This window comes from Paroedura picta, chromosome 12, assembly GCF_049243985.1.
Source record: "Paroedura picta isolate Pp20150507F chromosome 12, Ppicta_v3.0, whole genome shotgun sequence".
Classification (NCBI taxonomy): Eukaryota; Metazoa; Chordata; class Lepidosauria; order Squamata; family Gekkonidae; genus Paroedura; species Paroedura picta.
Genome location: NC_135380.1, coordinates 25,019,846 through 25,045,561, shown reverse-complemented (window position 1 = coordinate 25,045,561; position 25,716 = coordinate 25,019,846). Strand labels below are relative to the sequence as shown.

At 42.6% G+C, this 25,716-nt stretch overlaps 1 protein-coding gene across 4 annotated transcripts in view; it reads left to right on the top strand.

Annotated features, from left to right (window-relative positions):
• The first annotated feature begins 908 nt into the window (after positions 1-908).
• Positions 909-25,716, top strand: part of GFPT1 (glutamine--fructose-6-phosphate transaminase 1) — a 41,576-nt gene continuing 16,768 nt past the window's right edge. Inside the window, exons 1-13 of one of the 4 annotated variants that reach the window (XM_077306848.1) lie at positions 909-1,228; positions 8,856-8,963; positions 10,126-10,233; positions 10,845-10,970; positions 11,914-11,972; positions 13,009-13,143; positions 14,253-14,314; positions 15,386-15,465; positions 16,485-16,538; positions 20,329-20,434; positions 21,699-21,862; positions 22,433-22,528; positions 23,048-23,145. In XM_077306848.1, the coding sequence (XP_077162963.1) occupies positions 1,222-1,228; positions 8,856-8,963; positions 10,126-10,233; positions 10,845-10,970; positions 11,914-11,972; positions 13,009-13,143; positions 14,253-14,314; positions 15,386-15,465; positions 16,485-16,538; positions 20,329-20,434; positions 21,699-21,862; positions 22,433-22,528; positions 23,048-23,145 (1,203 nt within the window). In that variant the 5' untranslated portion in view covers positions 909-1,221. The remainder of the gene's footprint in view (positions 1,229-8,855; positions 8,964-10,125; positions 10,234-10,844; positions 10,971-11,913; positions 11,973-13,008; positions 13,144-14,252; positions 14,315-15,385; positions 15,466-16,484; positions 16,539-20,328; positions 20,435-21,698; positions 21,863-22,432; positions 22,529-23,047; positions 23,146-25,716) is intronic. The other 3 variants (XM_077306844.1, XM_077306845.1, XM_077306847.1) reach the window with 3 other exon arrangements.

The following is a 25,716-nucleotide window of genomic DNA, read 5'->3' as shown; positions in this document are numbered from 1 at the left end:
TGAAGTAAGCTGAAGAGTGATCTTGTGAATGTATCACAATCCTTTGGTGTCAGGACATAGCTCTACATGGTGTGGTCATTCTAACATTATTCGAGAGCTGACCAAAACAAAGTAGTAAAGAATACACTGCCTATTGTTTTACATATCAGTGGGAATTCTAATCCACATTAGCTCATGAAAGCGTGGCCAGTTGTTCTTTCGTGTCATCCAGTCATACCGCACCAAATTGCCGGCTGAAGTAGATCCAAAGGTTCATCAAGCCCAATTTTGTTTCAGAGTATGACCAGCTAGTAAGCCATTGGGAGTCTTAAAAAATACATGTTGGTTTCTCTTTTTGTCCATTTCTTTGGAAAAATGGGGCTATCTTGCCTCTATTCCATTTATTTAATAGCTATGGAAACTATTCCCCTGAGCATTTTCCACTCCCTCTCGCCCAATTTGCTTCCTGACTGCAGTCCCTGCCCGAAATTCTTTTTGTACCTGCGGGCAGAAAAACGGGTTGGGTCCCCCTGACAACCACAAAGCCGCCTAGGCGCATCCTGTGGTAGCGGGTTTCGCGGAGCACCCAACCATCTGGTGGCATTTTTAAAAAGCTCTTCACGCGACTTTTGCGGCAGCCTTTCCTGAGCCAAACTCTCCCTCCTCAAAGCTTCTGCCGCATTATTCGCGGTTATTCGTTGCGTTTACATCGCCTGGCGATTTTTAAATTATTTGCGGGGAGCAGCCGCAAGAGAAAGCGCCCGGCGGCCCCGCAGTGCCATCAGTCCCAGTGGATGGGAAGGGAGCAAACGCCCTCAGCGCAGGTCCCGACCTTGGGGCATCCCCTCAGGCGCATCACTGCTGAGACCAAAGATGGAGGACAAGGCAGGCCTCCCGACGGCTTCCTGAGGGGAGAGCGCTCCGCAGAGCCTCGGGCGGACCGGCCCGCCCGCCTGTCCCCCTCCTCCCCGCCCGCCCGCCCGCGCGGGCCTAGCGGATGCGGATCCGCCTGCCACGTCCAAAGCGCCACGGCAGCGTTCCAGCCTGCTGAGGCGGAGCCGGCCGAGCGGGGCCCAATGGCGGGCTGAGGCCGGAGCCTGCGTCCCTGGCCCGCGCTCCGCCTCCTGCCGTTACCCGGAGAGGAGGAGCCGCCCCCGTCGCCTCCGCCGACCAGCCTTCCCGACTCGTGAACGGCCGCCCGTGCCCGGTGAGGCTGCCATCTCCGCCCCAGAGGACGCCACCATGTGCGGTGAGAGGGGGGCCGGGCAGGCGGCCCCTGCCGAGGGGGGCTCGCGCGGGTGGGCTTGGAGGCGAGAGGGGCGAGCAGGAGGAGGAGGAGGCTGGAGGGGCTCCGTGAGGGACGCTAGGCTCCTCCACGGCGGGGTGAGGATACGCATTGACTCGTGTGCTCTCCGTGCCCCTGAGCGTGTGCAGAGTGTGCCTGCCGGAGAGAAGAGTGCATGGGGCAGAGCTGTCTCTCCCTTGGTCGCTCCCGTTCGTCTTCTCCATCCCCCAAGGGCAGTCCGTGTGACTCGGAGTGGGCATCGGCTTCCCTTCGCCAAGCCATCCTTCAGTGGCGGCTGGGCTGAGAACGAGTGCCTTGCCACATACCTGCCAGCATTTCCTGGTTCTCCAGGGAACGCCTGGCTTTTAAGCATGTGCAGAGTGCCTTTTGCATTTGGCAAGACAGCTTTAATGAAAACAGAATGTCAACTGTGCGCGGATGCCGCATCTTTTCTCTTTTAAAATTCAGATTTGGGAAATAATGAAAACGCTAGTGGCACAGTTACCCCCCTCCCTTTCACCTTCCTATTCCAATATATTGGAAGGAGACTGGAATTCTGATCAGTTAGTAACCTGAGCCATTCTTGGGGCTGTTAGGGTGGCTGGTGGTCAGTGGGGATGCAGTGAAGAAGGCTTGTATGTAGCAAGAACTGGCAAGCAGTTATTAATCATGCCAAGCCCCACCATGGCTCCTATAGTTTCTAATAATTAAAATGTGTTGCATTTATATTTATATGATCCCCGTTGTTGATTGTAGGGCTGTGCAAAGTGAAGGAGATTCCGGTCTCAGTCCTGAATGGATGCTAAATAAATTGAGGGGAATGAGTGCCTGAGAAAGTGCGGTGGGGAGATACCTAATGATGTAAACAGACGGGAAGATGTTGAGGAAGCAGGTCAAGATGTAAATCATGTGTGGGCATAGGACATAGGAGCTGAATTTTGAATTCACACTTGCCCTCTTTGGTAATGCCCAAGGTGGTTTGAGACTGTTAATATATCATTGGGAAATTTAAGAGGTAGGCAGGGATGTAGGTAAGGCGGTCTGAGTAGAAGGATGCAGGCAATAAGCTGCTCAGGTGTTCCTCTTCCCCAAGTCGAATGCTTCAGGCCACATTTGCCTTTCTGACACCTAGTGGTTAAGTTCAGACTTGCCAAGGGAGGTTGTGTTGGCAAGGTGGAAAGGATACTTGTTTCCTTGTTGGTATTTCCTTTTTGACTTTGTAATATTTGTCAGTTCTGAAACTTACATTCCCTTATAGAATTTGCAGTAATATTTAATTTCTCTGTTGAATAATTGCAACATCCCTTCCCACTTTGGAATATCTTGTTGAAACTCACCTGAGTTTTTAAAACCATCTTTCCCTATGGCGTGGAGACCTGGAGATCCTATGTGAGGCATCTTAAAAACCTCTGTTATACGTACAGACTGATGCCTAAAGTGTTTGTTGCCCTGAGTCCAGCATGTTGATCAGCATCCTTGGTGTTTTAACATTTGTACTCATTAACTTAGAAATCCTTACTAAAACTCCTATAAGGTAAAGGTAAAGGCATCCCCTGTGCAAGCACGGAGTCATGTCTGACCCTTGGGGTGACGCCCTCCAGCGTTTTCATGGCAGACTCAATATGGGGTGGTTTGCCAGTGCCTTCCTCAGTCATTACCGTTTACCCTCCAGCAAGCTGGGTACTCATTTTACCGACCTCGGAAGGATGGAAGGCTGAGTCAACCTTGAGCTGGCTGCTGGGATTGAACTCCCATCCTCATGGGCAGAGCTTTCAGACTGCATGTTTGCTGCCTTACCACTCTACGCCACAAGAGGCTCTAGGTAGGTCAGAAATTTTAGTGGAGTGGAGTTGAGGCAAAAAGACAAAGGTTTCTGTGATAATCAAATTAGATTAGATGGTAGGCGGTAGTATAATACTTCAGGGGGTGATTTAGATTGGCACCACAGTGTGACTGGGAAGGCTGTCCACTCTTTCCTGTTACACATCTAATTTAGGGGAGGCCCGTGGCTATTTAAAAAATCTGTGGGAGATTCTCTTGTGGATTCATGAAATCTGTGACCCTAGAGCATCTTATCTCACAATTTGTACACATCTGTTGTGTTCTTGTTTGCTATTTAACTGATTAATCATTAAGGTACAACAAGACTCTTACTTTGTTTCCACATAATTATGGATTGCAGATTCTAGCTATTCCTTTGACTTCTTTAGATTTAAAATCAAGACTTTAAACATTTTCAGGAATGTTTCCTACCAGACACCAGTGTGCTAGGGTTTTGACAAGAACCACAGGTTGTTTCCTGTTTAATAGATTTCAGCAGACTACGGTAAAGAAGAACTGTGTTTGTATGCATTTTGTATATTTATCTCAGAAAATGGAAAGTGGGACAAAGCTAAGAATAGATGAGGCAATTTGTGCTATAAATAGTTTGCTGCAAGTTCAGCATGAATGTCTCTTTGCAGATAGGATCTCAGTGATGCATGCAGCTTGCAGATGCTATGGCATATTGTGTTTGAGCATTGTTTACAAACACATCATATTAAATATATCTAAATAAAGCTATCAGATATTTGGATTTCTTCCTATGGAATTAGAGAGAACAACGTTTTGTATATCAGTCTCTTTGGGGTGGGACTGGAAGGAAAACAGCCTTTCTGGCTTAATTTTTTACTTTCAACTTCCTGCTTCCAATTTGTATGTCTCTGAACAACTTTTTCAGTTGAACAGATGATTTATGGTCAGCAGTAGCCAGGGAGAAACGTTCCTATAGTGCAGGGCATGCAAGCCAAAACCAGTTTAGCAGCTGTGTGCTGTATTTGCTACTTCCAATATGTTGATGCTTTCGGCTAGCTTGAACTCACTGCAGAAGGGAAAAGGAAGGAGGATTTATAAAATATTTAATGTACATTTAATTAGTATGCTATTGGAACTTTTCAAAAGTAAAAGGAATGCTTTAGACTTCTCAGTTTTTTTAATAGCTGGAGGAGGGCCTTTAATAGGATTTCCAAACTTGCCAGTTCTAGGAGAACCACTTTTCCCCCCTGCCTGTTTAACTGAAAAGCTGTACCCAGTGCACTGTTCTTCTTTTCTGGTTTTTATATACAACTAAAGTTAGTGAGCTGGCTTGCTGCAAAACCACTTCTAGCTTCTGAGCAAACAAATCTACTACTTTATTTGTAACCTTTACCTTATGTAAATACAGAGGAAGCTGCATAAGTTAAAATCTACACTAAAATGCGTTCTTTACACAGATGCTATGCTTTCCATTGGATGATGGCAGAACCCACCATTAAGCTAAAGAAATGTACATGATTTCTTTGCCTTCCAAGTATATATTACTAATGGAAGAATATAGCCCCCTGTGTTGATCTGCTTACTAAAAGAGGCAATGATTTGTATGGAAGCTGAGAATTTGTATACAGTTAGTGGTGACTGTGGCTGAAAATGATTGCATTTGTAAATTCCAACGGGGTTCTCTTTGTAAAGCTGAAAGGCAGGATAGCTTTACAAATACGTATATTATCCCTGCAGTGGAAAACTACAATTCTGTTTTCGCTTTTGAATGGGAACAATCCATCAATGGTACACAATTAGCCAAGCTTTAATTCTTCTGTGAAAGTCCAGCTAAGGAATTTGCAGTGTACTCATAGTGAGTAACAGTTGCCTCTGGCAAATATCCAAGGAGTAAGCTGGACCTGCCCCAGTCCTGGTTTAGGCTGTCTCCTGCTGAGGGCCATGCATGCACACTCCATGGTGCATCATTATGTTGAATGTATTGATTGTACTTTATTATTTCTATTATTTATTTTTTCTCCCACGGGAGGGAGATGCCGTGTCTCAGTAACTATTTGCAATGCTGTCAAACCTGCCATTGCAAATCATGCAGCACTGACCTTCTGGAAAGCTGGAAGGGAAAAGTGGGTTGGGAAAATGGGAATTCAGCAATTGGGTGAGAACCTGGGCTTGGATTTTGTACCTTCAGCAATACAGGGCCATTTCATAGCCACTTGCCCAGGCACCTGTGGTGATTTAGAGGTGCCCAAGGAAAAAGGAGTTATTTGCCATTAGCTGGCTCTCTTATTCTAGGCTATATCAACTTGAGTTTGTGTATGAGCAAGTGAGCTGGTAAATATTCCGAGGAGCTTATTTGTATAGCTGTTTTAACAGGCTTGAAAAGGAGAAAAGGCTTGAATTGTACAAGCCACAATTGTTCTGTTTATGTACCAAAGAGATGTCTCTGGAACCTTTTCTTTATAGCTGGCTCATTTCACCGTGTCTTTTACATCAATTAGTACCTGGTGTGGAGATGGTGTTATATTCCATGAGGCAGGTGAAGTCTCTTGTCCAGGATCACACCTTTACAGGAATAGCACAAACTCATGCTTTCTTCCATTGGTTTACATAAACAATAGCAACTTCTTCCTTTAGCCTTGAGATTAGGTCAATCATAATCATAACATCAACATTGGCTATAGGGATTCTTCTGCCCCAAGCTTATCTAAAACAGCATTCCAAAAGGTAGCCAAGTATATGCTTTTCTGCAAACTAGGCCTTCTGATTTTAAAAAAAAATCTGGAAGCCAAAATCGTACCCTGTTTCTACTATCTGAGCAGCAGTTAGAGAAATTTGTCACCCCTCACTCCATCAATATTATTGCTATAAAAACTCTGAGATAAGTGAAGAACCAGATGGGTTGGTGTCATGGTTAAAAGTGGTGGTCTCTAATCTGGAGAGCCAGGTTTGATTTCCTGCTCCTCCACATGCAACCAGCTCAGTGACCTTGGGCTAGTCACAGTCCTGTTAGATCTGTTCCCACATAGCACTTCTGTCAGAGCTTTCTCAACCCCACCTACCTAACAGGGTGTGTGCTATGGGGAGATGCAGGGAGGGTGATTGTAAGCATCTTTGAGACTCCTTTGGATAGTGAAGAGTGGAGTATAAAAACCAACTCTTCTTCTAAACTGGGAGGTAAATAACTAGCCCAAGACTGACCAGTAAGAGTACTTTTCTCCTAGGTGACTCCTTAGAGCTCGTTGAAGAAAAACAGAATGGGGGAGAAATGTGGAGGAATATCACAGGCATGGGAGGGGGCTTCACATACCCTGCCCGTGTTCTTTTTTTCCTTCGTTTTCAATTAGCCATACTTGAAAGGTGGTGAAGTGTGTTTCCTTGAGTTAGTGCTTCAAGATATACCTTGTTATTTTATTATAGGCAGTTTCCTCGTTGACAGGGATCATATAACCTGTTAGTAATCTGGATTGACTAGATTATTATGAATGACTCAACGGTCACCTTTCCCCTCCCTGATTTTTTTTTATAAGATGTTTGTCCTTCGTTACCATCTTTGTTGTATGGAATACAGCAATTCCCTCAAATGAGACAGTTCCTGCAGGTCAGCAAAATAATGAAAAGCACTGAAGAGCAAAGATTCACTGTGATGGTTTACTGACTGCTGGACCTGCTATATTTGAGAAGTAGGAACCAACCATGCCTTCTTTCCATCTGTTGTTTTCCTGGGTTTCCTGATAACAAAGCCAGGTGTTAAAAAGGAATGTGCACGTTTTGTCTATAGATACCAAGAAGTATTTGTTACAGTATAGGAAAACCATACAAAACCCACCTGTCATCACATTTAAAAGCAAAGATCTCAGACCAACAACATACCGTATTTACATTTTTTTAAAAAAGGCACAACAGAGGGTAGTGGGTGGGGAGAAGTTAAGTTGCAGAATCCTGTGACTAGGTAGGGGTTGGGTGCAAAGACTTTGCAATCAGCCAAAGCCAGCTAGATTTTCTAGAAGCCCGGGTTGAGATTATCTTCAGCCCTAGCCTCAAAGGAATTAAAATAACCTATTGGAATTTGTATTCTAATGTGCTATTATTTGAGTTTAGTTTCAAGGATTTTCCAGTTCTGCAAAATATGGAATTGTAACCAGTTAACAATATAATAACTTCATTCCCGCACCTGCATGCAGACAAATCAATTTAGCCATCCCTTACCACTGAAAATAAACTCATCTGAAATGAATGGATGCCTCAGTTAACCCATCTGCTACAAACAACAAATCAATGTATCAGTTCATAGTGTAACTTAGAATACTTGATCCTCTCCCACTTAATTTAATGAACCTTATGATTTGAGAAAGAAATTCATGAGTTATACCTCAACAAGCTGTATACATTAATAAAACATCACGAATCTGAGAAGAAGTCCTATTTACATGCACTAATCTGTTAGTATTGCTAATTACAGAGTAATGATGTGAAAAGAACTGCGGTGTCATCTTTTTGCACGCTATACATCGGGAATGACCAAACTGTGGCTCTACAAATGTCCATGGACTTTTGGCAGGGGCTCATGGGAATTGTAGTCCATTGATATCTGTTTTTCCACCCCTGCTATACATGCTTCTTTGGATCATAGCTGCACACAAGAAGAATGCATTTAGGACTAGAATATATAAGACCACATGTGTTCGCACCTCTTTCTTGCTCCAAATCCTACCCCAAAAGCCACCTTTGCAATAATCTCTTGAGTGTCATTCCCAACTAATCAATTTAAATACTTATAACTGCATCATCACTTATATCCTGTTCAGGCTGGAGGCAAGGTCTTGGGCAGCCCAAAAGGACCATGGTAACAGTCCCCAGCAGGCAGGGCTCCAGTCATATTGAAGCAGCTAGTAAGCTCACCAAGCTACCTCTCCACGCTCATTCCAGCTTCCCTGCAGGTTTATTTAGGAAGTTTCTTTACACCTTACAAGCTGAGTGGGGGCCAGGCTCCTGTTACTGTTTTGTAACAGGAGCAAAACTTACTGTTTTGTTCTGGTGCTTCTTTAGCAGAGAGTGTGTTTTGGGTTGCCAGGCATATGCTCCTGTGCCTAGTCCCAGCTCTTTACCTTCTCTGCTCCTGGCAGATCTGGTAGTAGCAGGGTCCATGCTGGTACCTCCTGGCTTGGCAGTTCTGGTGGCTCAGGGGGGCAGAGCAAATGCTGGCAGAACTTCCTTTGGGGAGGCATTACGGATTCTGCCTCACATTTGCTAGGGCAAGGCAGGTCCTCCTCCTCCAATGAGGAGTCGTCCTTCTGGGGCAATCCATGACAACTTATTCCATTTGTCCCTTTTTCCAGTTCTTGCCTCCTTGAGATCTTGTCTGCTTTCGTTCCCCACTGTTAAACTTTCTAGAGCTGGTCAGTTAATGACTGTCAGCCAGGAAGGGAACCTCTGTGTCCAGAGGCAGGAAAGCTCAGAATGCCAGTGCTAGAAGGTAGCATCATTGGATGGTCTTGGCCTCTATGCTTTGCTCGTTGGCCCTCCAGGGGAATTAGCTGTCTGCTGTGTGAAACAGGATGCTGAATTGGATGGGCCGCTGGTCTAATCTGGCAGGGCTCTTGTATTCTTAACGCACAATTGTATTTTTCTTGGAAAACAGCTGCTTAGGAGAACTGAAACAAAAGGCAGTAATGTTTCTTTGCAGTGGAATGGTTGAGCTGTGCTACTGGGCCAATAGAAAGCCAACACAGAATTGGTTTTGTTCATACTGTGGGTTACAAAATTGTGTGCTAGTCAATTCTTTTATCAATCTTAACAGGCATCTTTGCTTACCTCAACTACCACGTGCCCCGGACAAGGCGGGAGATCCTGGAGACCCTTATCAAGGGACTCCAGAGACTAGAGTACAGAGGATATGATTCTGCAGGTAAGTTATCACTTGGCATTATTTTCACTGGGAACTTTGATGTGGGTCAATTTCTAACAGTTTCAGGAAGGTAGGCATGTTGGTCTGCTTCAGAAGTGTTAGATTTGAGTCTAGTGGCACCTTAGAGCTCAACCCGATTTTTAGGGCATAAGCTTTCAAGAGTCAAAGCTCCCTTTGTCAGTTATAAAGGTAAAGGTATCCCCTGTTCAAGCACCGAGTCATGTCTGACCCTTTGGGTGACACCCTGTAGCGTTTTCATGGCAGACTCAATACGGGGTGGTTTGCCAGCGCCTTCTCCAGTCATTACCGTTTTACCCCCCAGCAAGCTGAGTACTCATTTTACCGACCTCGGAAGGATGGAAGGCTGAGTCAATCTTGAGCCAGCTGCTGGGATCGAACTCCTAGCCTCAGGGTCAGAGCTTCAAACAGCATGTCGGCTACCTTATAAAGACTTGGGGGGTGACATTAGGCCATTTGGGTCTTTAAAGGCAAGGACCAGCACTTCAAATTGAGCCCAGCAGTTAACTGGAAGTCAGTGGAGTGAGTTTTTATTTACTTAAAACAGTTATGTATGACTGCTCTCTCATACACACTAGGCATTCCTTAAGCACTGGAAAGATACGATCGCAATTTATTTAGCTGTAGACATTCTGAAGAACTGTGCTTGCTCATGAAGGCTTATACCGAGCATAAAACTTAGTTGGTCCTCAAATTTCATAACTACACAGTTACCCACCTGAATCTATAGTTTGCCCTTTTAGCAATGACTGCATGGCTTGTATTTGAAAACTCACTTTTAAAATAATTTGCCAGACTGAGCCATAATGTGGGTTTAACTATGGATTTCTCCAGGCTGAGTACAACTGTCACTCCTGGCTTAGAAATCTTACCAGTGAGGCCATAACTTTAATTTATTTTGCTATGGAAAAGCAATTGCATTTATTTGATCTATTTACTGCCACTCCCAGGCTAGGCAGCTCTTGGCAGTTACTATAATAAAAACAATAAGATACAATAAAAACCTTCATTGACAGTAGAAGCATATAAATAAACTGAAGCAAAGGTGGCAGCAACAAGTGTAGAAGCTATTGTGGTGGGATTGGTAAATACGGCTATTTACCTTTCAAGACCTTTCTCTATCTCATTGCCTTCTGTGTTTTAGGAGTGGGAATTGATGGAGGCAATGATAAAGATTGGGAGGCAAATGCCTGCAAAATTGCACTCATCAAAAAGAAAGGGAAAGTGAAGGCACTGGATGAAGAAGTGAACAGTAAGTATAGCACTATGCAGTTCTTTGCCTTTTTCTTCTTGGTGAGCTTCCTTTCTGATTAAACCTGAGGAACATGTTTGGAGTACACTGAAGAAACACATACCATGTCCCTAACCATTCCATGCAATAGAAGTGTTTTAAAAATGCAGTTTACACAATATATTAGATATACTACTTCTCACTGTAGACCTGCCTTGTTTCTTGAGAGCAAAATTTGAAGGTCCAGGATACTTCACTCTCTACATCAGGCTTTTTCAACCAGGTTTTCATGAACCAGGGTTTTTGTTTTGCAATTTAAGTGGTGCTAAGAGCTGTACCAGTTTAGAACTGATGTGGCCCATTTCGTTCTGCTGTTTTTAAGTAAATAAAATCAGACGTTACCTTGAGAATGCAGGACATGAGAATGCAAGACATGAGTAAATAACACTGTCACTTACAATGCATGTTTTGGTAGAATTTGGCCAGATTCTAAAGTGCAGGAAGGAAAAATACATTTATGTTCCAGTAGTAGGCTTCAGCAAGCCTCCTTAAGCATAGGGTTGCAACCAAATTGCTTCATTAAAGGACAGTAGACGACTCAAGAGTAAAGAAGCTTTGTTTTCTCTATATAGAACAACAAGATATAGACCTGGACATTGAATTTGATGTACATCTTGGAATTGCCCATACTCGATGGGCCACCCATGGGGAACCCAACCCAGTGAACAGCCATCCACAGCGCTCAGATAAAAACAATGGTGAGATATAGGCCTGGTCAGTCAGCATCTTTCTCTGGGTGTTGGGAGTGAGCTGGCTTTACTGGCCTGGCATAAGATGGTATGGACTATTTTAGAGGGTTAGCCATAGAGAGGGCTAGCCATAGAATTCAGGGCAGCAAGAAACCAAATGTCAGCAAAACAGCAGAGCTTTTCACCTTTAAATCATATTTAAACAAAAGTCTAGTCTTGTATGTAGCAATTTCCTAAATGGAAAGTATTTAAAAATATGATTACAGAATAAATCCTTTGGAGATTTCTTTTTAAAAGGTTACATTTGGGTGATTAGATAGTGAATCTGTAATTTGGGGTGTGGTAATTTGCCATGTAGTAGCAATCTGTTGGTACTGCAGTAAAGATAACTCAAGAATGGGAAATAATCCCTCATAGAAAATAAATGGACATTATAAATATGTTAACGTCCAAACTCTTAAGAACACAATTGAAACTGAACTGTGGTTTACCCTCAGTCTTTGCTAACACAGACTGTTTAATATCCTCAATTATAATTTCTGTTTTAGAACAGAAAACCATTTTGAGTAATGGCTCACAGAGAGGATGGCTTACATTTGCTTTTACATTAGGACATTGATCTGTAAATAGGATAAAAGTACATTACTGTTGCACTTGGATACAACGGATAGCATGGAGTAGTTCAGAGTTAGCCAATCAAATGGGGGACGTTCTGAGGCCAGACGTTTATCACTTTATGAAATCAAATTGTCCTTATTAGGTGTGCTTGTGATTTGTTCGGTTAGCTTCATGATTTCTGGTTTCTGCTGCTGGGTTTGCCACGTGTAAAATGTTTTGCCTTAGAACAAGCCAGCTGCTGGTTGTTTTGCAAGAGAAAAACAGAGGCGCTTTGATCTTGGACATGGCAAAATAGCAAAGTTGTTGATGTGTCGTCTCCTTTCCCTTCCTTCAGAGTTTATTGTTATTCACAATGGCATTATCACAAACTACAAAGACCTGAAAAAATTCTTGGTAAGTGAAACTTATTTTGCTACACTGTGGTGTAAATTTTAAAAGTTGGATCTGCTTTTTTCTTTGGTATCTATTCCAAATCATGTCAAAATTCTTTGGATGCTGGGAGGGAAAGTGCTTGTGTGACTCAGCTGGTACAATAGATACCTTTAAAGTGTCGGATTAAGTATAGGGTAAAGTACTTTGTAAATTCTATGAAGTGGGAACCAAAAGTGCTGTGTACATTAATGGTGTAAAGTAATTAAAACAAATACTACCATAATTGTAGCTTATTTTGGCTTTCATGCCTTCCATGCTAAAGTAAAGGTAAAGGTAAAGGTATCCCCTGTGCAAGCACCGAGTCATGTCTGACCCTTGGGGTGACGCCCTCTAGCGTTTTCATGGCAGACTCAATACGGGGTGGTTTGCCAGTGCCTTCCCCAGTCATGACCGTTTACCCCCCAGCAAGCTGGGTCCTCATTTTACCGACCTCGGAAGGATGGAAGGCTGAGTCAACCTTGAGCCGGCTGCTGGGATTGAACTCCCAGCCTTATGGGCAAAGCTTTCAGACGGCTGCCTTACCACTCTGCGCCACAAGAGGCTCATCCATGCTAAAGTATCTGTTTGTATTAAATGTACACTAGAGTAATGGGCTACAAGACATTGTCTAGTAGCAAATCACATCATAGGTTGGCAGCAGGTCTCCAAGTCTGAGACAAAGCCTCCTTTAAAATGAAGACATCAGTGGTTGAAATCAGGACCTTCTGCTTGCAAAATTAGGAAGTCTTTAGGCTTAAGTTAAGGAATGGAAGAGCAGTAGAAGCCAGTATTTTTCTCCGTGTTCTGGTTTTATGGATAGCACAGTCAAATGAACCAGTGGAAGATATTTGTTAGAAGAGTAATTGAGGAACTACGTTTATAGTGCGACCGTTACAATAGTACGTTCTGGATTTCCTTCCATCTGAACTACATCATTGTGTTTCATATGATTACTGCTTGCAAGACTTTTCCACCACTCTGTTTTGGCTGGTAATAATCCCCTTTATTTTTATTTCAGGAAAGCAAAGGGTATGAATTTGAGTCTGAGACTGATACAGAAACGATTGCTAAGCTTGTCAAGTACATGTATGACAACCGTGAAAGTGATGATATCAGTTTTACCACTTTGGTAGAAAGAGTCATCCAACAGCTGGTAAATCAAGATTTTAGTAAAGCATTCCTGACCCATAGAAAGCAGCTTAATGCCACATTTTGCTAAATGCATGTTGGGGCTTCAGGAATTGTTTGGCTGGATTGTCAGTGTACCATGGAATGCTTTTGTTCATTGTTACTTCACTAAGCAATGTGAGCTATACTTTTAGTTTCTGTCTCTCAAGCAGGTTAATGAAGGAGTTTAGGAAACCCTGCGTGAAGGAGAATTTTTTTTTTACTAATGTGTGATAATGTTCATATGTATGAGTTTTTATGTATAGTGCAGGGGTGGCCAAACTGTGGCTCTCCAGATGTCCATGGACTATAATTACCATGTAATTGTAGTCCATGGACATCTGGACAGCTACAGTCTGGCCACTCCTAGTATCGTGCATATATAAACTTTTAAGGGTAACGGTTAAGACAACAAGGTATAAATGTGAGGATTAACTCTTCAAATGTGTTTATTTGCTTTTTCTACATGCGTAATTCCCTTCTTGTTGAGATTAAATGCAGATGACACCATTTAAAATGATGGGATAAGAATGACAGAGAGCTGTTAATGAGTAAGACCTGATAACAAAAATTAGAGAGCAATACACTAAAACCAATATAATACATATAAGCAATGTGACAGCGCTGAACTGCAAAAAAGGGGTGATGAACGGAATAAACAGCGTTAATATATTTTTAAGATGAGGAGAGCAATGAAAACTAAATTTAAAAGATGTTAGGCAGTCATGTTCCCTATTATAAAAATTTCCTCCTGAACGCTTCTGTTTGATGTTTTGTGGAATATTAAGAGCATGTGAAATTTCCTGTGGAACATGCTGCTGCAAGGTTTCAGCTTAGTTTTGCTGAGCTTGTTCTTATCTCACCTGGCCATCAACATTCTGTAGTGCATGGTTTCCTTAACTGACGTGAGCCTTTGGCCAGAGTTCTCCAGTCTTTCAGCTCTATACTACACAGTATCGGTGTAACACATGCAGCCATCATGAGGTTATTGACATAATGTAATTTATAAAACCTTTGAATTATAAGAAAATTGTATGCATGTTCTTGAACAACTTGATTGAAATATAACTGAATCATTTGTTTTTTCTCCACAAGGAAGGTGCATTTGCTCTTGTATTCAAAGCTGTTCATTATCCTGGTCAAGCAGTTGGTACCAGGTAAATACCGCATGAGTATGCTTCTCCGTCTATCCACTTGAGTTATTGGGATCTGTCATACGGGTAGCTCTTTCCAGACAGTTTAGCCAAAAGTCAGCAAACTCTTGCTGCCCTATCCAGGAACCTGATTTTATCATTTTGGTTGTGTTTCCTGTTTTCTGCATTACAAGCTCTGCTAACATTTTACAGCCCAGAAATGCTACAAACCAGAACATATTTATAAAACTCTTTTATACCAGTGGATAGCCATGTTGATCTGAATTAACTCAACAAAATTTGAGTCCAGTGGCACTTTTAAGACCAACAAAGATTTATTCAATATTATGAAGGATATCTGAGGAAGGGTATCTGAGGACATGTGTGTGAACATGAAAGCTCACACCTTGAATAAATCTTTGTTGGTCTTAAAGGTGCCATTGGACAGATTTTGTTTTACACCAATTCAGTTGTCATAATTTATCTCCCAAAGGTCTTGGAAATTCCTAGTATTAGGAATTCATAGCAACCCCCCCCCCCAACCAAATAAAATTAGTTCTCAGAAGGTGAAGGAACAACATCTGTGGTATAGCTTTGCTCCCTTATATGTAGGTATTATTATTTGCCAGTCAAACCCTATATAAGGTGTTCGGCCCTTGATGAATTAGGCCACCAGTGTGAGCTGTGTTTTCAAGTGTCGTGAAAATGTTTTAATTTTGAATCCAATCCCAGCATAAGATCTGTCCAGCTATGAATTTGTTTGCAGCGACAGAGTAATTTTGCTTGCTACTTTCCATCATGTAATCTTCTCAACTTGCATGTTGCTTAGCACTTACCTCTGGGTCCAACATAATATTCTTAGCTTACCCACCTTGGTCCTGAATGCAAATATTACTCCTTATTCCTGCAGTACTTTGAGCTTACTACCTCTCTTTGCCCTTCATTTGTATCGAGGTTTGTTCGTTTTTGGCTGTGCTTAGACTAAGCAGTCAGTAGTTGCTCATGGATAAGCCACAAGTGGGAACATGCTCTCCCTCCACCATGCTACACCAACTTCTTTTCACTGCCACTTTCAGCTGGATATTTTATTTTCAGAAGGGGAAGTCCCTTGCTCATTGGCGTACGAAGCGAGCACAAGCTTTCTACTGACCACATTCCAATACTGTATAGAACAGGTAAATGTGTGAGCCAAGGCTTTTATGCCTACTTTTTATGCAAATACTACAGAGATGGAAAGGTATGACGATACCAGCTGTGCATTCCATATCGTGGTGCCTTCTGAATAAACTAAAATCACATAAAAGAATATGAAGCTTAAGCATAAAACATAATATGCATAAAACATAATATTAATACACTATTACCATCAGCTATTTTATTTTGGACTCTGCACAAATAAGCACAGAATTTAGCCACTTGGCTTGAAAAAGACAGGTTTTTGTCATTTAATAGTTTATCTAAGCAAGTCTCCTCTGAGTTATCATGGAGTTCACCCAGGAATGGGAGAATAAACTTAGCCCTTGGCTCTTTATGGCATGGACAGTGAAGGAGAACATGCCCTATAGATTCTGTCTCTCCCATTATACATTGGCATAATCTTTCAGAGCAAGGGATTATCTTATACTTGCCCTCAAGAACGGCTGTAGGTAAGGCTTTACGTCTAGCAAACTGTTATAGCCCTTCTATTGGGATGGAGCTCAGTAAACAATAGATAAGGGGCCGGTGAGGGTCATGCCATCATTGCAGCAAACCTGGGTTGATAGCTTAGGCTGAGATTGACTGGCCCAGCCTCATGCAGGAAGCTTTGTGGTTGAGTCAGGGGTTTCTGTTCTGATCCCCCTGGTTCATCTCCAGCGTTCTGTTTGTAGTGCTGTCTTTCATACTGCCTGACATCTGCAGTCATAACATTTGTTACAGGATTCAAGGAACAAGCACTTATGCTAAAGTACCAAACATTCTCTAAAGATGTTGTGTAAGAGTCATCCTTGCCTCTGCTGGGTAACGGCGGTGCCTGTCATCACTGTTCACGATGACTGTGAAATACCCACTGTGACTTTAAGCAGCAAAAAGTAATACTTGAACTGAGTTTAAATTGAAGTATGCTTTCTGTTTCTATTAATTGTGCTTTTTTAAAGTGAGCATTTCTTTTTTGTTACCAATAACTTTGAAATTGTTTTCCATGTTACAATTTCAGCCACACAATTTGTAGATCATTCTTTTGATGGAATATCCATAAAACTGGAGGAAGGTGCCTATGACATGACACTTAATTCTACAAGCTGTCCTGATCTCAGAAAATGAATTAAACTGATCCCTGTCTCTGTAACTTGTAGCTTACTGCTTTCCATTCAAAAGGATGGCCATATTTCCCATTGCACGTTTTGTCCCTATTTTTGACATCAAGTAAGCCCCTCTTGCAGTTCTACATAGCTCAGTTTATTCTCTGGCAACATATGAGCATCACTCTTGTCATCTGGATTGGTGGCGTTCTACTTCAATGAGAAGCTTCTGTTGTGAGCATTGCCTGCAGAAGTCAGTTTAAAGAATAAGTAAGTTGTAAAAGGAGGGAAAGCTGCATGGAATACATTTAAAATCTCCACATCGATGTATTTCATTTGCATGTCAGGGAGTCCTGTCACTTCTGTTCTTCTACTCATTAGAACAACAGTATTAGACTGACCAATTAACAGTTTGAGTGATTATTTTATAGCCTGATGTCCTTTGATTCCACATAATCTCTAGTTGGGCCATAGAGAAGCCTGTCTTTCGTCAGCCAGCATCGCTTTGTCCTTTCCTGAGAAGGGGGAGCACACACATGCATGCCTGAATGGCTTTTGAAATTCTTCCAAGATTCAAGGGCAGTGTAAGTGTGTGCGCTTGGTAGGGCACTCGTCTGATCTTAAAAATTCTGTGCAGTGATTAGTTAAAACTCATCCGGTAAATTTAGGTCTGTAACACATGCACCTGAATCAAAGCTATACAACTGAGAAAGGCATATACATGCTGCAGCATCGCTCTAGAGGAGGTATTTCTCTTCCCGCGTGAGAGAGAAGCAGAGATGCTTCTTCAAAGATGGGTCTTGCCACCCAGAGCTGTTGTATAAAAACAATGAACAATCTGCTACCTGATTACTTAGGTTTTTAATTGGTGGTTTAAAAAAATTAGTAGAGTAAATGTCGCAGCTATAAGGGCTGAGGGGTTTCAATCTTCAAAAATTGTAATGCACTAGTAATACCACAATCTGGCCAGGTGCTTAGTTTTTTAGGTCCTTTTCAAGGATGCAAAAGGAGATATGAATCTCTGCCCCTCTGTAGCATACTCCCCTTCAGCTACTTAGTGTTCTTGTGCCTGTGCAACAAGATACCGAATGAAGATTAGATTGTTTTGATGGAAAGCAGTAGCAGCGGAATAAAGGGTTGGATTTTCTGGCAGTGATCTGCATGCGATAATCAAGTGTTGGTGGGTTGGGGCTTTTCACTTAACAAAAGGGTCTCTGATCCTTCTTCCGGTTTCACAGCTTTCTACTGATTTGAGTTGGAAACCTGGGCTGCTTCCACACGGACGTCTTGCTCCAGTTCTGTGTCTAAAGAAAAGTGGAATATTTTGTGGGGAGATCTCCCACGTAGCATCTCATCATTCACTTGATGTGCCTCCTTCTGCTTTGCTGCAGCCTTTATCAAACCTGGTTTGGTAGGCTCTTTTGTGAAGTAGTACAGTCTTTCCATGCCACGTGGATGGGGAGGTGTGCATTTTTGCAGGGCCTGCCCACTTCAGCTCCATTTCCCTTACCTTAGTCCCCAATGACTGTTGTCTCCCCCCATCTGCCACCAGAGGGCTTTTTCAGGCTTTAAAAAAATCACTAGTCAATATTTTACTGTCCTTGCTTTAACACTATAGGTCAGATTCAAATGGGTAGCCGTGTTGGTCTGAAGTAGCACAATAAAATCAGAGTCCAGTAGCACCTTTAAGACCAACAAAGATTTATTCAGGATGTGAGCTTTCAAGTGCAAGCACCCTTCGTCAGACAAAGAGTGCTTGCACTCAAAAGCTCACTCCATGAATAAATCTTTGTTGGTCTTAAAGGTGCTACTGGACTCTGATTTTATTACACTATAGGTCAGTAACTGGTAACATAAAAGCAGGGTTTTTGCTCCATGCAGGCTGTTTTTTTGCAGGAGGGAACTTCCACACAATGATGTCATCATCACTTGAAGTGTAACTTGTGGGGCTTTTGTGGATTCATGTTTAAGCAAAGGAAAATCATCCTGTGTTCTGTCTTAAACAGCAAGTCTATCTTCAAAATGACAGAATTCAGTGTTGCTTTTTTCCTTCTCCTTCCAACTTTCTACAGGCTCCCCCCCCCCTATTCACAGCTGAATCTCAGTGTTCCTTTAACTGTAGCTCAGCGGTATAGAAAAGGGGGGGGTGTCTGCCTTAACAGCTGACATTATTGAGCCCAGTTGAAAAGGGTTCAGAGACAGCAGTGAGCAGTACTGTGCCTGAAGATGGTGCCCCCTCCTCACCCACCCTGCCTACTGCATTTACAGCAGAGGTGTCACTTCATACCCCTGTGTGGAAGCAGGTACCTTGTTTGTTTTTAAAGTCTGAAAAAAGCCCTCTGAATACAAGGAATGGAATGGCAGCTGCAGGGCATTGGGGCGAATAAAGTGCAAAGGAAACTGTGAGCACTGTTGCCCCCTGCAAATGCCTCTGGGTTTGCAGCAGTAAAGAGAGCACCATTGAGAAAGGTTCCCATGTGGAAGCAGCCCTACGTTAAGGTATGAGGAGTTCTGACATGCTGGGATCCTGGACCTGGCTCAGTATTTTTGGCAGTATCAACATGAAAGCATTGTTTAATAAAAACCTTGAAAATTTGTTTGCCCAATTATTTTGAATGCTGATAGCTTTATTTTAAGGCTAACTAGAAAATGAGAGCAAATTAGGCTGATTAGAGCAGCTTAATCATTTACCCCTTTGTATACAAATGTTCTTCACAGAGCACTAAAGTATTTTATTCGGCTCTGAAGGCCAAGCAGAATATTTAAGCTTTTTTTATGCCTACATAATCTTTATTATTGAGGGAAGCTTCCTGTTATCACTCATTTTTTAAAAGGAAAGTTTTAAAAGTTTTGATAATTTCTTCTTTTAAAAATCGACTGTTCGCCAGTTCAGTGCAGTATCATCTCTTCCTGCTGAGATGAGATTCATAAGCCGAATACTCAAAGAAGCTCACTTGTGATCAGCAAAACTATCTTGGTACAAGTGGTTTGGAAGATTGCACCCTCAAAGGCAGCCAGAGTCAACAACTGAAGCCAAAAATTGCCAAGGCTAAGATGAATCTCAGTCTGGGAACCCCTGACTTAATGAGGATTTCATGTGTTGTTTCTTTTATCCACAAGTGAAGAACTCATCCTAATGTTTATTATTCGCTTAGTACTTCAAAATGCTTAGGTATGTTATCTGAACAATCTATAGATCAGCCTTGTAATATAAGACATTGTTTTTATCTCAATACTACAAATCAGGGACTTAGGCAGAAAGTGAGGGGCAATCACCCAAGGCCATCTGGTGTGTTTGTGGATATAAGATTTGAACTGGCAACATCCTAGACCTAGACCACAGTTAATAACGTTTTCTAATATTGCTAAACTGCTTCAGAATTGTGCTTCTGACGGCCTGGATTTGGACACATGGATTAAATATGCACACTTAAAAATGAGTAGATCATCTCTCTGTTGAAGGGTGCATTTATTTTCCACATTCAGCCAAATCTTACTCCTTATTTTGACCCAAAGCCCAATGCACTGAAAGACCTTTTGTGCATTATGCATCATTGACATTTTCTTTTTTATTTTCAGTAGAATTTGTACAGATGATATTCCTAGTGAGTTATGCCAGGGGTGTCCTAAAAAGTAAAGCTTCATGTTGGTACTGTGACTTGGTGACTTAGGGCAAATCATATCCATGGGATGTGTGCTGGTTTACTTTGGCTTGGTGCGCGTAGTCACAACAGCTAATGAAGCTTTCCAACACTGCAGGTAAAGACAAAAAAGGAAGCTGCAGTCTCTCCCGTGTCGACAGCACTACCTGCCTTTTCCCTGTTGAAGAGAAAGCTGTGGAGTACTACTTCGCATCTGATGCCAGGTCGGTGACTCCCTCCTTAGTGAACAAAAATCATCCTCTGGCTGCTTTCTGTATTGGGTACTGGAGTGGAGGTCGAGCAAGGGGCTAATGCAGAAGTGGGCCACTTTAGCAGTGAGGATCAAGGAGGAGAATATAATGCGAATCAAAGGTTCATTATTAATATGCAATTTATACCATTGGTGCCAAAGAGTCTCTTGTGGTGCAAGGTGATAAGGCAGCTGACATGCTGTCTGAAGCTCTGACCATGAGGCTGGGAGTTCGATCTCAGCAGCCGGCTCAAGGTTGACTCAGCCTTCCATCCTTCCGAGGTCGGTGAAATGTACCCAGCTTGCTGGGGGGTTATACAGTAATGACTGGGGAAGGGAATGGCAAACCACCCCGTATTGAGTCTGCCATGAAAACGCTAGAGGGCGTCACCCCAAGGGTCAGACATGACTCGGTGTTTGCACAGGGGATACCTTTAACTTTACCCTTACCATTGGTGCATAACTAAGATACGCATATCACTTGAGAGTTGGGTTTGATTGACCCATGTGGGAGAATGAGATAAGAGTGAGGTGGACTCTACCACTTCAGGTTGCGTATGGAGCATCACATTTCGCCATGATCTTCTGTGTTAAAAAGCTCCCTGTAGGTAAAAATCAACACAGCAGGCCAAGATCAAGAGATCTCAACCTTAAATCTGTTGAACTAATTTTTTGTTTGCATGGAGTTTTTTATGCCTAGAAGCATTCAAAGATGGAACCAGCACCCTCTCCTTCCCCCCCCCCCAAGTACCTCAGAGCTCTACCATTTCATTAACCTACATATGCAAACCAGTCTTTAATTAATAATTGGAACACAGTAGGGCTTGAACACGCCCCAGGGATCAAATCCATGCTCAGCTATATAGCAAACGGTTAATTCTCAGGCAAAGCTCATGTTTAGCTTATAAGGATGTCACTCTGAAATCCTCAAAGACAAGATAAGAATGCGATCTCAAGCAATACAAGAGGAAAAAGCTTATGTTGAAGAAAATTTAGGTTTTATTGACAGTGACCTAGTTGGCGAACTCCTCCAGCATCTGGTATACTTTCAGATAAAGGAGAAATTATTATAAATCAAGAGAGCAGACATGTAATCATGCTCATTTCATCTAAAGTGACCCCGGGGGTCATATAGGAGCTGAAAGGTGGTTTACAATGAAATCCCATATTAGATTATAGGTTGTGCTTTGCTTCCCTTTCAGTCCCACCATCTTGCACCCTTCTTCACTTTCTTACAGTGCAGTTATTGAACACACCAATAGAGTGATTTTTCTAGAAGATGACGATGTGGCAGCTGTTGTGGATGGCCGCCTCTCCATCCATCGAATCAAGCGCACAGCTGGTGACCATCCTGGCCGTGCTGTTCAGACCCTGCAGATGGAGCTTCAGCAGATCATGAAGGGTATGCTTTTGTCACTGGGACTTTCCAACTTCCTGTCAGAGAGACCCAGTCCCCTTTGTATCCTTCTGTTCCTTGGCCTGTTGTTTACTTGCCCTCCCAGCCATGGATTCTTCATTTGCTTTTGGCCAAGCTCATCTGAGTGTGAGAGGGACCAGGCAGAGGCAGTCTTTCTCCCGCCTCATGTCTCTGGCAGGCTTTCTTTTGGCACCCCACTTAAGGGAATCTTGTGTCGTGGATTTCCTCCATTTGAATGGGAGACCACTTCCTGCCACTTGTGAGTTAAGAATGGGGAGGAGAGCTGAGCATTGTTCCTCCCAGTGGCCAAGCATATTTTCATTTCTGGTAGTAGTTTTGAGGAGAATTGCTGCACCCTCCTTGTCCCTTCCCACTCTTTTAGGCTCATTTTTTAACACAGATTGAACACATCCAGCCTTCAGGTCTAGTTTTTGCCTTATCATGGAGGACAGTGAAATGGGTTTCCCCCCCACAATTATCTTGTGCTGGGGTGATATTAACAGAATCAAAGTTACAGTTGTGTTTCCCACACAGTGAATCTTTTGTTTCTTAAAGGTAACTTCAGTTCATTTATGCAGAAGGAAATCTTTGAGCAGCCAGAATCTGTTGTAAACACCATGAGAGGAAGAGTCAACTTTGATGATTACACTGGTAAGTTTGTGGGGGTGGGAGGTTCACAATATATGGAGAGATAGAGATGGATATATATTAACACCTGTTCTTATATTTATTTTAAACAGCATTTTCTTTAGCAAAAATAGATTGCTTTAGGAGACTGACATTTAACCCTTTCCTTCTCTTTCATTTTCCACCTGGGGAAATCCACCCCCAAACTGCATTTACTTCTTCTGAGAAATACATTTTTTACACTAGCTGGGAGAGAAAATCCATCCTTTTCCCCCCCTTTATCTCTTCCTACAGGCTCTTTAATAGGTAGAGCTACACTTGATACTAAGCTGCTTGACAGTTAATAAGCACCTTTCTCTCTTTATCTTCCCTGGGATCTCCTGAAACCAATCATATTAGGCCTTTCCCCATAGCTGGGGGAGAGATATTAGCATCTTTAAACCAATAACCTTGAATATCATTGTTGATGCACATTTATTTCTTTTCAGTGAACTTTCTGCGCTAGAAATAATATCTAAGCCTTTCTGTCTATATTTGTAACAGTAAATCTTGGGGGCTTAAAAGATCACATTAAGGAGATCCAGAGGTGTCGACGTCTGATCCTTATTGCTTGTGGGACAAGTTACCATGCTGGAGTTGCAGTAAGTGACTGGCCTGGATCTTAAAGTAGGATTTCCGGCATATTTAACAAGCTAGTGTGATAATATGGAGACACAAATCTCCATATTTGTAATAACAACTGAACATTTTGTTTTGCAAGTGCATTAGTTGATTCCATTTTGATAATAGAACGGCATGCTAAAAATAGTAGCTTTAACGTGTACACTGCCTCAGAAAGGCTACAATTAATGGTCAATCTGATCATGGAGAGGGTACCTAGAAGACCCATGGGTAAGAGTTGCTTCCTGGTGGTGGTTCCTTGTGTGTAGTAATCATGAAACTCCATCCTTATTTCCAGTCAAACGCATTTAACCAGTCAGCATAATCCAGTGGGCTTGGATGTGAGGTAGAAATGAAGAACAGAATGTTTCCGGATGGTGACAAGCTGTTTTGGAGAGTGGCTTCCCCAGCAGGCTCGTCTAGGCTCCTCTTGTTCTTCCACTAGCCATAACAACTGCCTGGGGCTAATAGGAGCAAGCTAGCCCTTCAGGGGAATTCCCCCCAGGCAGTTTCCCCCCAGATTAATGACTATGACAACCTAGCCCCATTCCCTCGTTTAGACACAGGGTTTTTTTCTCCATTTTTCTCTTCCTTTCTGACTGAGCAGCCCTTTTATCTGTTTTCCTCTTGAAGAACTGTGGCTGTCCCACCCTGTCATTTTATTGTGTTTTGATGCTAGCCCAGGAACTTGAGGGAAGAGACATGCTCTTAACTTAAACTTCTGAAATGGCACATGAGAGGATTTATAAAATGAAACATTTTATTCAATGTAAAGGGTAAAAGGTCAGGTAAAATCAGGGGTAAAATGTCTGAGGTAAATGTGTAAGAACTCTGAGGTGACTTAATATTTCTACAAACTACAAGCCATATATTACCAGCAATGGAGAGTTTTGAACTTTTCACACAGTCTTAGAATCTTTTAGATGAGAGGCTTTTGTTTCAGTGTCTCCTAAATAAACCAGTGTAGTTCCTTGAGTTTAACTGACTCTTCAACTATACTACCAAGCACCCAGATTCCTTCTCTGAGCATACCAGGGATCACCCCACTCTTTAGAGCCATCTCCCTTTCAACTGGGCAGGGAATCTCTCCCCTAACTAGCAGATGCATCCCTTTTCCTGCCCTGGGTGGGGATATTCACTTATCCACCCACTCTCTCATTCCAGCCTTCCCCAGCCCTCAGTCAGTCTGATTCTACTGTGATACTTTCCGTCAGGGCTAAACACAAAGTTCTTTTCAGCAATCAGTTCCCAAGTCTTTCTGTTCACCTGACATTAACCACTCAAATTCTTTTGGTTTGTTAGGCGTTAACCCTTCACAGTTCATTCCATGTTTATACAACATAAATGTGCTGCTCATAACACAAGATGACTGAAGTTCAAGCTGTGTGTTACAACTAGTTGTGTGTAAGGTCTGGTTTCCTCTGACCTGACCTTGACTCAGACAGTCAGACTGCAGGAGCAGGGGAGATTGTTTTTCAGGTGCACCACTCCCCCATTGGCATAAGGCCCACACTGGGGGAGGGGAGAAATGGTTCATGCCAGGGGCTGTTCATAGTCCCTCAGCACGTATTGAGGATGGAGGAGGCAAGGCAAACTGCAGAAACCACTTTACTAACCTACAAAGCAGAGTAGGGGTGGTGAAATCTTCCCGAGAGGGACAGGATTCCACACCATTGCATCATAAACCAGACCAGTGCTGCTTGCATGCAGGGATTTTTCCCTGCACAGAAAGCAACTAAACCCTGCATTCCGGTCATGACTCCTGGGACTTCAGAGGTTTCAGTGTTTAGCTTTGATATGCTTCAGACAGGGAAATGCGGGAGGGAAGCTCTGCCAGTAGCTGATCTGGGGGACTGGGGGATCTAGGCTTCACTTTTCCTCCTTCACCCACTGCTGCTTTCACTGTGTGGGCTCCTTTTCACACCTCTGTATGGAAACAGACCGGGTGAAAGTATAGATCATACTGGAGAGCTTTGTTTTGCAGTTAGTTGCCCTGGAAGCTCTACAAATTGCTACAAAGAAGGACTTGAGGATGTGAAATGAAGCAACAGAGTAGGCAGTGGAACATGGCGATTGAGAAGATTCTTTGAATTACCGAGAAGGAATCAGTGAACAAATGGTCTCAGTAGTGATGAGAGAGGCCAATGTAGAAATATGTGGAATCTCACTGTGGAGTCTTGGCCCTGACATAGTGCCAAAGCCAAATCCCTCATTTTTGAAATGGGAACATTGGTGGTCCAACTCTGAGGGTGGTTACATAGAAGGACTATACAACCATGTTACCTCTGAAGGCTCTATGGAAGTGATTATTTATAATCTAAGAAACTTCAAGAAAGATACCCTTCACTGAGCATCTGTCTTGTTTGTGTGCAAGTAATGTCTGTGCTGGACCAAGATCAAAGTCCCCTTTCAAGTAATGGAACTTGATTAAATCACATTTTAATCTGTAATAAGTTCCTGTCCTTGAAGCTTTGTATTCCAAAGAATCTCCAGTTATGGGAATGTTTGAACATTGTTAGACTTGAAGATGTGGTGACTTTTGCAGGGTGGGG